This window comes from Strix aluco, chromosome 15, assembly GCF_031877795.1.
Source record: "Strix aluco isolate bStrAlu1 chromosome 15, bStrAlu1.hap1, whole genome shotgun sequence".
Classification (NCBI taxonomy): domain Eukaryota; kingdom Metazoa; phylum Chordata; class Aves; order Strigiformes; family Strigidae; genus Strix; species Strix aluco.
In genome coordinates, this window is record NC_133945.1 from 5270470 (window position 1) to 5283277 (window position 12808).

General features: G+C 72.2%; 3 protein-coding genes across 7 annotated transcripts in view; 2 read left to right on the plus strand and 1 right to left on the minus strand.

Moving 5' to 3' along the window:
- CORO7 (coronin 7) overlaps nt 1-1271 on the plus strand; it is a 38372-nt gene extending 37101 nt beyond the window's left edge. For all 4 annotated transcript variants that reach the window (XM_074841158.1, XM_074841157.1, XM_074841160.1 and 1 more), the window contains 6 exons: nt 78-167; nt 240-356; nt 435-570; nt 683-774; nt 870-956; nt 1034-1271. In XM_074841158.1, the coding sequence (XP_074697259.1) occupies nt 78-167; nt 240-356; nt 435-570; nt 683-774; nt 870-956; nt 1034-1039 (528 nt within the window). In that variant the 3' untranslated portion in view covers nt 1040-1271. The remainder of the gene's footprint in view (nt 1-77; nt 168-239; nt 357-434; nt 571-682; nt 775-869; nt 957-1033) is intronic.
- Nucleotides 1272-1546: 275 nt separating this feature from the next.
- Nucleotides 1547-3706, plus strand: PAM16 (presequence translocase associated motor 16). The gene is made up of 5 exons (XM_074841169.1): nt 1547-1597; nt 1988-2072; nt 2731-2870; nt 3302-3367; nt 3549-3706. The coding sequence occupies exons 1-5, from the start codon at nt 1595-1597 to the stop codon at nt 3633-3635; spliced, it is 381 nt and encodes a 126-aa protein (XP_074697270.1). The 5' UTR covers nt 1547-1594; the 3' UTR covers nt 3636-3706.
- A 528-nt stretch (nt 3707-4234) lies between these two features.
- Nucleotides 4235-12808, minus strand: GLIS2 (GLIS family zinc finger 2). 2 transcript variants are annotated; one of them, XM_074841163.1, is made up of 6 exons: nt 12681-12808; nt 8079-8454; nt 7596-7772; nt 7014-7147; nt 6630-6748; nt 4235-6486 (listed from the first exon to the last, which is right to left on the minus strand). In XM_074841163.1, the coding sequence occupies exons 2-6, from the start codon at nt 8436-8438 to the stop codon at nt 5708-5710; spliced, it is 1569 nt and encodes a 522-aa protein (XP_074697264.1). In that variant the 5' UTR covers nt 8439-8454; nt 12681-12808; the 3' UTR covers nt 4235-5707. The 2 variants fall into 2 exon arrangements, with proteins under 2 accessions (XP_074697264.1, XP_074697265.1); XM_074841164.1 differs by lacking the exon at nt 12681-12808 and adding an exon at nt 9187-9243.

Here is a 12808-nt window from a genome sequence, read left to right on the forward strand (position 1 = left end):
ACTGCCTGCAGCACCCCAACAGTGCAGGGGGACCCTCCATGCATCCCCTGCCAGCCCCCATCTTGCTCCATCCCCAGGGTGACACCAGAGTCTTCCTCTACGAGGTGACACCTGAGCCCCCCTATTTCCTCGAGTGCAACAGCTTCACCTCCAACGAACCCCACAAGGTAAAGGGGGGGCCCACCAGGCCTGCGCTGCCAGACCCATGGTAGGCCCCACTCACGCCTCCATCCCATCAGGGCTTCGTATTCCTGCCCAAGACAGTGTGCGAGGTGCGGGAGGTGGAGTTCGCCCGGGCACTGCGCCTCGGGCAGAGCACCCTCGAGCCGGTGGCTTTCCACGTGCCACGCGTCAAGGTAGGTGGAGGGGACCCAGCTGTGTTTGGGGTGGTATAGACGATGGGGGAACACCCTCAATGTCCTTCGCACCCGCAGAAGGAGTATTTCCAAGACGATATCTACCCGCCAACCCGCGTCTGGTGGGAGCCAGCCCTTGTCGGCAGCGCCTGGCTGGCGGGGGAAGACGGGCAGCAGCGTCGCACCAGCCTGCGGCCGGCTGACATGACACCAGGTGGGTGCAGAGGGGCAGGGCGAGGGCCCGGGGCCCACGGGGACAGGCGTGGGGGGTGTGTGTCAGCTGTGGGGCAAAGCCCTCCTGCCCCATGGCGCCACCGCTCCCCCAGTGAGTGAGGCCCCGAAAGAGGCTCCGGCGCGGAAGTTTGTCCCTGCGTCCGTGTACCTGGAGGAGAAGTCTGACGAGCAGAAGAAGGAGGAGGTGGGTGCTGGGGCACTCCGGGAGCACCCTGCTGCAGGGCCCGGGCTGGGGGGGCAATGCCCTGGGCCCCACGGCTCTGCCCTGCCTCTCCGCAGCTCCTGAGCGCCATGGTGGCCCGGCTGGGCAACCGGGATGACCCGCTGCCCCAAGACTCCTTCGAGGGGGTGGACGAGGACGAGTGGGTAGGTGCAGGGGCAGAGGGTGACTCGGGGCCGGTCCCGCCCTGCCGTGCCCCTCACCCCCACCGGGCCTCCCGCAGGACTAAGCCGGACCCCGGCACCCCAAGGACCATGCCGGGGGTCCCCGCACCCGCACGGGCCCAGCAGGGATAACGAAGAGGAAGAGGAGAAGGAGGAGGAGGAGGCGCGGCGGGGCCCGGCCCGGCTGAGGGGATGCGCGGCAGGGCCGAGGGCCGCGCCCCGCTCCGGGCCGAGCAGCGGCGTTAGGCCCCGTGCCCGCCGCGGGCAGGCCCCGCTATTAAAGCCGCTGCACTTGCACCCGTCTCCTGCCGTGATTCTGGGCCGAGGGGAGGGAGGGTTAACCGGGGACCGGGGCCGGGACACAGACACACACACCCCGCCGACACCGGGCGCAGGCCGCGGCCTGGGCCTGCCCCGCCGCCTGGGCCTCGCCCGCCCCGCGCGCATGCGCAGCGCCGTCCCGCCAGCCACCGGCGGGACCTCCGCGGCGACGCGGCCGCCAGGTGGCGCTGTGACCCCGAGGGAGGGCGCTCCGCTCCGCGCCGCCGCCGTCTCGGTGGCCGCGGCGACCTTCGCTCCCTGACCCCGTGACCGCCGGGGGCGGAAGCGGCGGCGGGGACATGGTGAGAGGGGACGGGGGAGGCGGCGGGGCCGGGCGACAGAGTCCGGGGGTGCAGGGACAGGGCCCGGGGAGGCGGAGGACCGGGCTGGGCAGGGCCCGGGGGTGCAGGGACAGGGCCCGGGGAGGCGGAGAATGATGCTGGGCAGGGCCCGGGGCGGGCACAGGGCCCAGGGAGGTGCGAGGAAGCTGGTTTTGGAGGGGTCAAAGCCTGGGGAGAGGGGACAGGACCGGGTGGACCGGGCCACGGCGTGACAGGAGCCAGGGAGGGGCATGGCAGGACCCCGGGGGCACAGGATGGGGCGAGGTGACAGGGCTGGGGAGGGGTGACAGGGCAAAGGACCCGGCTGGGGACAGGGCCCGGCGTGGCTGTGACAGCAGGGTGTCCCCGCAGGCCAAGTACCTGGCACAGATCATCCTGGTGGGGGCCCAGGTGGTCGGACGGGCCTTCATGCGGGCGCTGCGCCAGGAGTTTGCAGGTACGAGCCGAGCTGCTGCCCCTGGCCTGGGGTGCTGCTCCCTGCACAGAGCGTGCCCAGGGGTCTGGGCACCACACGGCGTCCCCACCCCTGCCCGGGGCATGGCTGCACCCCCCTTCCACATCCCCTTCCTCGGGGCACCCCACTGCTCCCTGTCCCCAGGGCCATGCCTGGAGGGGGACGCTTGCCAGGCTTGACACAGGGTGACAGCCAGCACCCACGTCCTGGCACTGGCCTAATGGCGTTTTGGCTCAAACCAGGCTCCCAGCAGCCGTCCCAAGCACCAGCCTGGACCTGGCACCACTGCCAGGCTCCGAGACATCCCGGCAGCCCCAAAGAGCAGAGCAGGATGGTCCTCCGGGACATGGCAGCCCCAGGCCTGCCCTGTCTGCCTCTGCCTGCCTGCAGCCTGGCTCGCTGAGAGCGCTGACAGCAAACAAGTGCCCCTTCCCCCCAGTTCCTGCCACCTCCCCAGCACCAGGGACCTCGTCCGGGTGACCCCCATGGGCTGGAGGCAGCATGAGGAGGGCAGAGGGGTGAAACTGAGAACTGAGCACCTGGGAGCCTGCGGGCTTTGCTGCCCGGCCCCCACCCAAGGCCTGGGGTGTCCCCGGGGGGCAGCACTGGGGGGACTCACGCCCTCGGTGTCTCCGGGCAGCGAGCCGAGCAGCAGCAGACGCGCGAGGGCGCTCAGAGAGGCCCCAGTCGGCCGCTGCCTCCAGGATCATCGGCATCAGCCTCCAGGAAGCTCAGCAGATCCTCAACGTCTCGAACCTCAACCCAGAAGAGATCCAGAAGGTAAAGGCTACCTTGGAGCCAGGGAGAGACGGTGCTGGCAGGGCCCTGCCCTCCCTGTGGATGCTGCCTGGCGTGGGGGTGACGATTGGTCCTCGGAGGGAGTGTGGGTGCTGTCCTGCGCCCAGTTAATCTCAGTTTGAGGTTTGCCTGCCCCAGCTGGGGGAGTGTGCCAGCAGGTCGCGGGCATTAGCAGCCTGCCAGGCTTGGCCCCAGCGTTTGCCCGGCCGTGCTGGTCAGGGAAGGGGACGTGGGCTCCCTGTAGGTGCCTGACCAGGGGTCTGGGGACCTTCCGGGGGGCCAGACAGAGCCAGCCGTGTCCCCAAGATGGCACTTGTCACCTCCAGCACTGCCACAGAAAATGGGAGGCTGCTGGGGTTCGGGGCTGGGGAGGGTGGAGGAGAGGAATGTGACAGGGAGCTTCTCTTTGGCAGAACTACGACCACTTGTTCAAGGTGAATGACAAGTCGGTGGGAGGCTCCTTCTACCTGCAGTCCAAGGTGAGCAAAGGGAGGAGAGGATGGGGGGGCTGCGTTGGCCCCCCACACCTTCTCCTGCCTGGGATTCGGGAGAGGCAGAGCCTGAGTGTCACCACAGTTGAGGCGGGGAGGGGAGGGGAGGGGAGGGGAGGGGAGGGGGCAGCCCTGTCCCTCCGTGTCACCCTGTCCCCGTGTCCCGCAGGTGGTGAGAGCCAAGGAGCGGCTGGACGAGGAGCTCCGCATCCAGGCCAAGGACGAGAAGGAGAAGGGGTGGAAAGCTGAGACGTGACTCCTGCCACCCCCGCGCCCCGTGTCCCTCACCCTTAACTTATAGGTAGCCAATAAATACCATGTCCGTCAGCACCTGGCCTGGCCGCTCTGCGTCCCGGGGAGGGAGAGGGGACTTGCCTGCCTCTGCCCACTGCCCCGGAGGGGATCGGCCCCTACGAGGGGCTGGGTTTTGCCCTGGCGAGGAGGAGGTGGCTGGGGAAGAAGGGGTGTCCCCGAGGCACGAAGGGCTGCCAGGGCTCAAATGGCACCCGGGGAGGCTGTGGGAGCTATTTTCGTGGTGAGTTCAGATGCTTTTGGCCTGAGCGTGCGGATACCTCTGGCTCCGTACCCCAGGAGTGCCGGGAGCTCTGTGCCACTACCCTTCTCCCACCCCGGGCAGGCAGCTGGGACGGCTCCAGGGTTGGGGCGAGGGACCGTGTGGCTCGTCCCGGGGCTTCACCGGTGCCGGGGCTGCCCGACCAGGAGCGTGGGGACCCGCTGGGGCACTGGGCAGAGCCAGCTGTGCCCCCACGATTGTGCCCTTCACCTCCAGCACCCCTCTGCCCCCACCGTGGGCTCCTCACCGCCATCACCACAGTCACGGACTGAAACAGGAACTTACTTCAACTTCACTTTATTGTTTTCTTAATAAACTTCCTCTCCCCTGGAGGAATATAGTGTTATAGTCGTTAGCTTATCTCTTACTTCTGCAGTCCTTAAACGCTATGCTAACAGCGATGGAGCCCAACAGGAGGAAAATAAAAACAACCCAGAAACTACGATAGAAAGGCACTTCGAGACCGTTAAAATACTGATGTCCTGGAATGTGCAACAACAAACCGACAAAGGAGCGAGGAGACGTACACCGTACACCGGCCGGGGCGGCCTGGTCGATGGCCCGCGGCCATGCTGGGGCTCTGGCAGCGCCGGGTGGCCGCCGCGCCCCGGCCCCAGGAGGGTGAGGGCAGGGAGACCGGCTCCCCGCGGGGCGCGTGCGGCCGGGGGCTCCTTCCAACGGGGAGGGGGCAGGATGGGGGAGACCCCCCCACACACACACCGGTTTGGAGAAAGCCATAGGCGGGAGTCCTGCCCAGAAGCAGGAGGTACGCGGGACCCCCCGCGTGTGCCAGGGGGGGCTCCGAGCGCTGCCCGCGCAGAGGCCGGGCATGCTGCCCGCTCCTGGCACTGCGGCAGCGTCCTGCCCGCCCCAACGCTGCCCCGTGGCCCGGGGGGGCTCATCGGGGAACCTCGCTGGGGGGGCGGTGTGTCCCGAGGAGCGGGTGCCCCGCCAGCCGGTGCCAACGCCCGAGTCCTGCCCGCGCTGCCTGCTGCCTGCATGCGCTCGCGGTACATGGTTAGGTATGAACGTAGTAGCTAAACAGGGTGGCTCTGCCCCGGCGCGGAGCCGGCGCGGCGAGCGGCACACGCGGCCGTGTGCCTTGTCACGGGGAGGGCCGGGGAGGCGGCGGGGGATGAGGGCGGCCGCGGAGCGGGAGGGATGCGGGCGGGCACCGGGCCGGCGTGTGCCCAGCCAGCTGGGCCCGGCACAGACGTGCCGTGGCCGCGGCGCTGCCCGCAGCCGTGCCGGCCAGGCGGGGTTGGACGGCACGGCCAGGCACAGCTCGGGGCTGCGGGAGCGGTCGGTCCCCAAGCTGTCACCCCACTGTCTCTGCGGTGGGAGGCCGGGGGCTGCGGCACCCCACGCCAGCACTGGCGGTGCCGAGGCCTCGGGCAGGGAGACGCCGAGTCGGCGGCAGCAGATGAGCCCAAGCGGGACCCTGTCAGAGCAGGTGGCTGGTCGAGAAATAAATAGCGGCGTATCCGGCTGCCCAGGCTAGGGGGGGTGCAGGGGGACCCCCCGTGCCCTCGCCTGCCCCAGGGCTGCCCCCGGCACGGGGTCGCAGCCAGCTCCAGCCGCCGAGGGATTATTGCTTTTCTCAGAAGAGTCCGTTCTTCTTTCGTGACGGTTAAAAGCACGAGCAAGGCCCTGGGGGGGGCTGCGGGGGGAAGGAGGGGGCGATGCCCCCCCATCCCCAGGGAGCGGGATCTGCCCGCCGGGCCGGCAGCCGGCCCCGGGCATCGTCGGGCCCCTCAATTCACGGCGGCGGGTTTGAGCAGCAGGGAGCCGGGGGGGATGAGCACCCAGCCGGGCGGCAGCGCCTCGGGGCTGCCCCCCGAGCTCACGCCCGCCGAGAGGTCGAGCACGGCCCCCGGCAGCAGCGCCAGGCTCTCGGGGGGGGCCCGCGGCCGCCCCAGCTCCGTCCTTTCGCCCCTCTCCTTCCGGCTCTCCAGCCCCTTGCCCACCTTGGGCGGTCGCCCCTCAGCCCCGCTGCCCTTCTCCCCCTCGGCCTTGGCCCCGCCGGCCAGCAGCGACATGACGGGCAGGCCCAGCCCTGCCGCGAAGGGCGAGGGCAGCAACGGGCTCTTGGCCAAGTTCAAGGGGCCTCCGTTGAGGGGCAGGATGGGGCCGGGCAGGGCGCCGGCAGCCCCGCAGCCCAAGGCGCTGAGGTCGAGCGGTGCCGGCGCCAAAGGGATGGGCAACGCCGGCAGCCCCGGGGGAGCGAAGAGGGCGGCGGGGTTGGGGATCACAAGCTGCGCCCCATTAACGTAGGGCACCTCCGCAGAACCCAGGGGCGTTTTGGGAGGCGGGTGGACCTTGAGCATCTCCGGGTGCTCGGGGGAGACAAAATGGCCGTGGGCTTTGATGTGCTTGCGGAGGGAGCTGGGGTCGGTGTAGCGCTTGTGGCAGCCCGGCATCTTGCAGGAGTAGGGCTTCTCCACGTAGTGGGTGCGGGTGTGCTTGAAGCGGTCGCTGGAGTTGGAGTAACGCTTGTTGCAGCCTTCGTAGGGGCAGATGTAGGGCTTCTCGCCTGCGGGACGGCACAGCGCCGGGTCTGCCGGGGGGCACGGCCGGGTCTGCCGCGTCCCCGGTGTCCGTGTCCCATCCCCCCCCCCCCCGCCATGAGCCTCCCCGCTCCCCCCCCCCGCAGCGAGCGCGGTGGCCGGCGCTGACCTGTGTGCGAGCGGTTGTGGATTTTCAGGTTCTCCAGGCGGGAGAAGCTCTTGTTGCAGGTGGGGCAGCGATGCGGCTTCTCGTTGGTGTGCGTCCGGATGTGGATCAGCATCTTGTACCTGCCAGGGTCGGGGGGCTGTCAGAGGGGGTCAGCCCCGGCCCCCAGGCCATCTCCTTGGCCCTGTGCCCTGGCTGTGGGGTGGGGGGACAGGGACAGATGTCCTGTCCGGTCATTCAACCCCCCCCAGGACCTTGCACCCCATGCTGAAGACCTCCCCCTGCACAGCCCCCAGTGTGGGGCTCCTGTTTCCTCACAGTGACTCAGAGCAGCCCCCCAGGGAGCGTGGAGCCCCCCCGCTGGTGCCTGGAGTCCCCCCCGCCCACCTGGCATTGAAGCCCCTGCCGTGGCGGGCGCAGCCCTCCCAGTGGCAGCAGTACCCCGCGTCCTTCTCGGGTTTGACATGGAAGTCATTGACGTGGTCCACCAGGTCTTGCAGGAGGTCAAAGAACTGGTTGCACTGTGGGCAGGAGGCTGGGGGTGAGGGGGCACGGCAGGGTAGGCACAGGGGGGGCCAGGACCCCCACCAGGGCCAGCCCCTGTCCCTCCTGCTCGCCCCAGCTCCCACCCATACCCCATGTGCAGCACCACCAGCATCTGGGGAGATGGACATGGCCCTTCGTATGATCCCTCAGCCCCACATCACGCCCCCAGCATCTCTGCACAGCCCCCAACTCCCCATCACCCCCCTCCAGCCCTAAACTGTCCCTGCTTGCCCCCCCAGCCCCACATCCCCCCCACAAAGCTCTGTCATGGCCTTCCAGCCCCATATCCCCTCTCCCCAGCCCCAAAATGCCCCTGTGTGCCCCCATGCCCCCCCCCCCATCCTCTCAATGCCCTTACATGGTCTCCCAGCCCCCCATCACCACCCCCAGCCCCCCATCGCTCCCCCAGCCCTCCCTGCTGACCTTGGACCAGCGGCAGACGAGCTGCTTGGGCAGGGGCAGCTCGGGGGGGAGGCGCTTCTCCTTGCTGGGGGGCAGGAAGGCAGCGGGGGGCAGGTGCAGGGCCCCTCCCGCTCCCAGTGGCAGGAAGAACTGGAAGGAGCTGGGGAGGCCGTCGATGTAGCGCAGGGACTGGAAATCCTGGAGCAGAGCCCAGGGCGGGCGGTGGGGGATGGGGCCAAGTCAGATGGAGACTCCCAGAGACCCCATAGCCCCCCCCCGAACACCCCACTGCCCCCCAGAAGCCACCCTGGGGGTGCTGCTGGGGTCAGGGGGCATGGGGGGGTGAAGAGGGGGGGCAGGCGGGACATTGACCCCAGGGTGTGTGTACACACTGGGGACTGTGTCACCGGCAGCACCGGGCACGCGGCCGAGGTCGGGAGCAGCATCCCAGGCACAGTCCCCTTTGCTGGGGACACCTCACGGGGGGCACACGGCCATACTTACGTGGGGGGTGAGAGGGCCGGGCAGGTCCCCGCTGCCCTGGCGCTCGGGGGAGAGCGAGGCGCTGCCGGCCGGAGACTCCCCACCGGAGCGGGGCGAGAGGCTGAGGTCCACCACCGGCATGGCCGGGAAGCGCCCGTCCCGCGGCTCCACCAGCCTGGAGTGTGCCAGGAGGCCGGGGGACGGTGAGGCCGGCACAGCCCGCCGACCCCCCCGGCTCCCCCCTCGGCCATCCCCGGCCGGCGGGGTGTCCGGGCGCTGGGCACCGCGGGGCCGGGGGCCGGGGGGACCCCGCTTCTCCCGGGCGGCTCGCAGCTTGGAGATGCTCAGCTTGAGGTCCAGCGGCTCCTCCAGCGAATGCATGGTGCCGGCGCGGGCGCTGCGGGGGACACGCGGGGGTCACTGCAGGGGTGGGGGGCACCGCTGCCACCCGAAGCATCGCCCCAGCCCGACCCCGCGGCGATGCCCCGTCCCTGCTCCGGGCCGGAGGCCGAGCGGGTGCCGACGGCTGCGGTGCTGGCACGGGGACCGTGCCGTCCCTTCCAGCCACCCTGCCGCGGCCCCCTCCCGGCGGGCAAAGGGCAGGGCACGGCATCGGGGGCCCCCCCACCCCCTCGGTGTCCCCAGCGTGTCCTCTCCGTGTCGCCAACCCCCGGGGGCTGGCACAGCCCCTTGGCCGACTACCAAGCCTTGCCGGGGATTGCCAAATCCCCCGGGCACCCGCGGTGTCCCCATTCTGCCCCCCCCACCCTCGTCCGTCGGTCTGTCCATCCCCACGGGCCTGCCCCAGCGAGGCCTTTCCCAGCGGCAGAGGAGGGCGGTGGCGGCCACCAGCCCGGCGGTGACCCGGGCGGCCGAGCCCGCTGGCCCCAGCCCCGGAGGCGGCAGAGCTTCCTCCCCCGCCGGGGCCCCTTCCCCGCCGGCCAACGTCGCTGCCTGCCGGGGCCGGGCAGGGGCTGCCTGCCGCTCGGCACGGCACGGCCGCTGCCTGCAAGCACCCCCCCACTTCCCAGGACATGGTGGGGGACCCCAACCCCCCCACACCACTGTCCCCAGGCTGACAGCTCCGCAGTGCCAGGCCACCCCCCCATCCCCAACCCTGTCTCCTCACCAAAACTGCCGCCCCCACGGTTCGGCCGCCACACATCTGGCAGGAGGCTGAGAACGGGCAGCTCAGTGCAGGAGTGAGCGCCCGAGCCTGACCCGCGGCAGCACCGAGCCGGTCCCCTGGCTGTGCCCCCCCCCGCCCCGGGGCCACCCGCATCGCCCGGGGCAGGGTGGGGGTGGCCGAGGGGCCATGTCGGGGGCACGGCGCACCCAGCACACGTGGCAGCGGGGGCCCCCCCATCTCCACCCCACCCCGCCCCGGGGGGCCCGGCCCCGCCCTGCCCTGCCGGCAGGGCCCCCCTGCGCTGGCGGGGGTCCAGCCCGGCTCAGACGCTGAGGAATGCGGAGGAGCCGCGGGGGGCGTGGGGCCCGGCCGGCGGGGCGGGGGACCCCCCGCCTGCACCCCCCCACGGCAGCAGTGCCCCCGTCCTGGCCGTGGGGCCGGCCCCCATGGGGGGTCCCTGTCCCAAGCTCCCATGGTGGGAGGAGCTGCCCCATAGCAGGCTCCCCTGCCCTGCGGGGGGGGACATCTCCCTAAGCCCCCCCGTGGCCATGTGGCCTGCCCCATAGCGGGGTCCCTCCTCTCCAATGGGGGGTCCTTGCCTGAGACTCCACCCCCTCCCATAGCTGTGGGGCCTGCCCCACAGCAGGACCCCATCCCTTGTGGCAGAGCCACCCTCCTGAGCCCCCACGGTCATGCGGCCTGCCCCACAGCAGGGTCCCTGCCCCCCAGGGGGTCCTCACCCTGCGCCCACAGCAGGGCCAGCCCCGTAGGGGGTCCTTGCCCCAAGCCCCCCATGGTTCTTGGGCTCCAGCCACCCCCCATGTCCCCCACAGCCTGGTGGCACAGCTCGAGGACAGACGGACAGACGGACGGGCGGCAGAACCCCACAGCTGGGATGTCAGAGCCGGACCCCAGCCGAGGAAGCGGGACAGAGCCCCGGCAGCCCCCCACACCCCCCAGAGACGGGGGTCCCACCGGGGGGGGGGGGGGGGGGGCGGGCCGGGCAAGGCGTCAGGGCTGGTCCCGCCATGGTGGCCGCATCCCCACATCCCCAGGGTCCGGAGCTTGGGGGGGTCCCGGGCGGGCGGTGCCGGGCGGGGGCACCGCGGCCACGGTGGGTGGGGAAGGGGCCTCCAGCCGGTGACGCCGCGGCTCCCGCGCGGCCGCGGGCAGTTGCCAAACCACGCGGCCCCGCCGCCGCCGGCGCTGCTGGGAACCGGCCCCGCTCGCAGCCGGGGCGCCGTGGGGGCCCTGCTGGGATGGGGACGGGGACGAGCCCCGCGGTGGCTTGGGCCGGACGCCCCCGCTGCCCCAGCACCTGCGGCCCCCGCGCGAGGCCCCTGCCTGCTCCTGCCTGCTCCTGCCTGCTCACCCCCCCCCCCCCCCCCAAAGGCCTCTCCTGCCCGCGCCAGGCGCTGCCAGCCCAGCCCGGCCCAGCTTCCCCTCCGGCCGCCCAGCGAGCCCCCCCCCCGCCGCGCCAGTTCAAACCAGTCCGGCGCGGCGCTGGGCCCAGGGGCTTCCCAGTCCGGGTGGGGGCTGCTGGGACGAAGCCCGGGTGTGGGGGAGCCCCCCCAGCTCCGCCAGCCAGGCTGGGGTCCCCCCGGCCCCCCACGCTGCCCAGTCTGCTGGCGTGGCTGGGGGACCCGGGGTGACCCTGGTGCAGCCGGCGGGGTGCCAGCTCTCCGGGCCACCCCGCTGCTGGCATGGCCGGGGTGTCCCCCCCCCTCACCCCGGCCCCAGCTGCAGCACAAAACCCGCCAGGAATAGCGCGGGCGCGGGGGGGGGGGTGGGGTGCCGCGGGGCAGAGACTTCCCGGCGGCACAGTGGGCTCGGGGATGGTGGCAGCGAGGGACACCAACACCAGGCCACGTCGCCCAGGAGGGGACAGTGACCCTGGAGCTTGGCGAGCTGGGAGCGGTGCCAAGCGCTGCGGGCAGGCAGCAGGGCACAGCCCCCCCCCCCCCCCCCCCCCCCTCGCCGCGGCGGCTCGGCGCTGCGGCACTTGGCAGGGCTGGCACCGCCGCGAGGCCCGGGCAGCCCCTGGAGCCCCCCGCGCAGGGGTGGCAGGGGTGGGCTGGCAGGATCTGGCCCTGCTCCCTGGGTCATTGTCCCCAGGGCTGCTGGCAGGACACGGGCCACCGTGGGACCCCGCCATCCCTTCTAGTCCCGGTGCGGACGGTGCTGGCACTGCTGCTCCTCACCGGAGCCCACGGGTGCCCGCCGGGGCTGGGAGGGGGGCCACGTCCTGCTGGTGGCTCCAGCTTGTCACTGTCCCCCCCGGCACCCACCGTCCCACACTGCCTGGGCAGATGGCAGCCCCCAGAGGTGTCCCCAGGAGTGGCCGTGGCCCTGGTCCCCGAGCTGAGGCCAGTGCCATGGTCCCCCCCCTTTCTGGGTGCGTGGTGGCTGTGGGGACCCCGGCAGGGGGCTGAGACCAGCCCCCTCCCCTGGGAACAGCCCCACGGCGGTGCCACCAGCAGCACGCACCCTGCCACCTCCGCCTGGGGACACGGCCAGACCACGCGGGGACAGGAGCAGGGCTGGTCCCCAGCCACCCAGAGGATCAGACCCTCGGGCAGCACGGCAGCAGCATGGGCCCGGGAGGGGGACACGGGGACCCCGGGTTAGGGGATGTGGTCACAGCAGGGTGACACAAAGGCGTGGGGAACGGGAGGTGGCTGCTCGCAGAGGGGTTTCTCCATGCGGGGCAGGGGACGAGCCCCTGCAGCAGTGCCCGGGGACAATTTGTGTGGCAGCCCTTGGCCCCCACTGCTGGCACCTCAGGGTGGGGGTCACCCCGGCTGGACCCCCCCAAAACCCCCCCATGCTGGCGCAGCCAGGGCTTGGCCACCCCACACCTTGGCCCCACGAGGCCACAGGACTGGCAGCCCCCCCGTGATGGGGACGGGGGGTGACCAGTGGCTGATGGCCAAAGCCACCCCTTTGCCCTCCCCACACTGTGGGGACACTGGTGGGTCCGCGGGGGTGGCTGCGGCCAGGCAGAGCCACCAAGCACGTCCCCGCCGCAGCCCCCGCCCCACGGCCAAGGTCAGGACACCCGCCCTGGGTGCGGGGGGACAGTGGGTGACGGCCACCCCCCTGGCACCCTTCGGGCAGTGGGGGGTCCCCTCTCTTCACACCCCCGGCACCCACCCTGTGTCCCCCCCGGGGAGCCCCGTGTTCCCACCGCCTCGCCCCTTCCCCCCCCGCAGTGCCCCGGGCTGCAGCGGGGCCACGTCCCCCCCGTCCCCCCCCAACCGCTCCCCACAGCGGGGGGGCCTGCAGGTGCCGAGCCAAGGGACCCCCCCGCACCCCGCACCCCCCGGGGCAGGCTCCCGCAGCTCCCGCGGGGCGGGGAAGGGGCTTCTCGGGAGGGTGTACCCCCCCCCGGTGGCAGCATCCTCCCCCTCCTTCTCCTCCTCCAGCCCCCCTTCCCCCCCCCCCCGCGGGCGCGGCGGCGCGACAAAGCGCCGGTCCCCGGTGCGCGACCGTACCTGCGGCGGGGGCTCAGCGCCGGCGGCGGGCGGGGAGCGGGGCGGGGAGCGGGGCTTGGCGGAGCGGGCCCCCCCGCTGCCGGGCCGCCGGGCCGCTCCGCCACATCTGCAGGGGCTGGGGGCGGGGG

Excerpts from the sequence above, each read along its gene's own strand:
- GLIS2 (XM_074841163.1), bottom strand. The coding sequence starts at position 8,438 with ATGCATTCGCTGGAGGAGCCGCTGGACCTCAAGCTGAGCATCTCCAAG. Across the intron at positions 7,148-7,595 it reads TCGTCTGCCGCTGGTCCAAG|TGCAACCAGTTCTTTGACCT; the intron begins GTCAGCAGGGAG and ends TCCTGCCCACAG. Across the intron at positions 6,487-6,629 it reads CCACAACCGCTCGCACACAG|GCGAGAAGCCCTACATCTGC; the intron begins GTCAGCGCCGGC and ends GCCGTCCCGCAG.
- PAM16 (XM_074841169.1), top strand. Across the intron at positions 2,073-2,730 it reads GCTGCGCCAGGAGTTTGCAG|CGAGCCGAGCAGCAGCAGAC; the intron begins GTACGAGCCGAG and ends GTCTCCGGGCAG. Across the intron at positions 3,368-3,548 it reads CCTTCTACCTGCAGTCCAAG|GTGGTGAGAGCCAAGGAGCG; the intron begins GTGAGCAAAGGG and ends CGTGTCCCGCAG.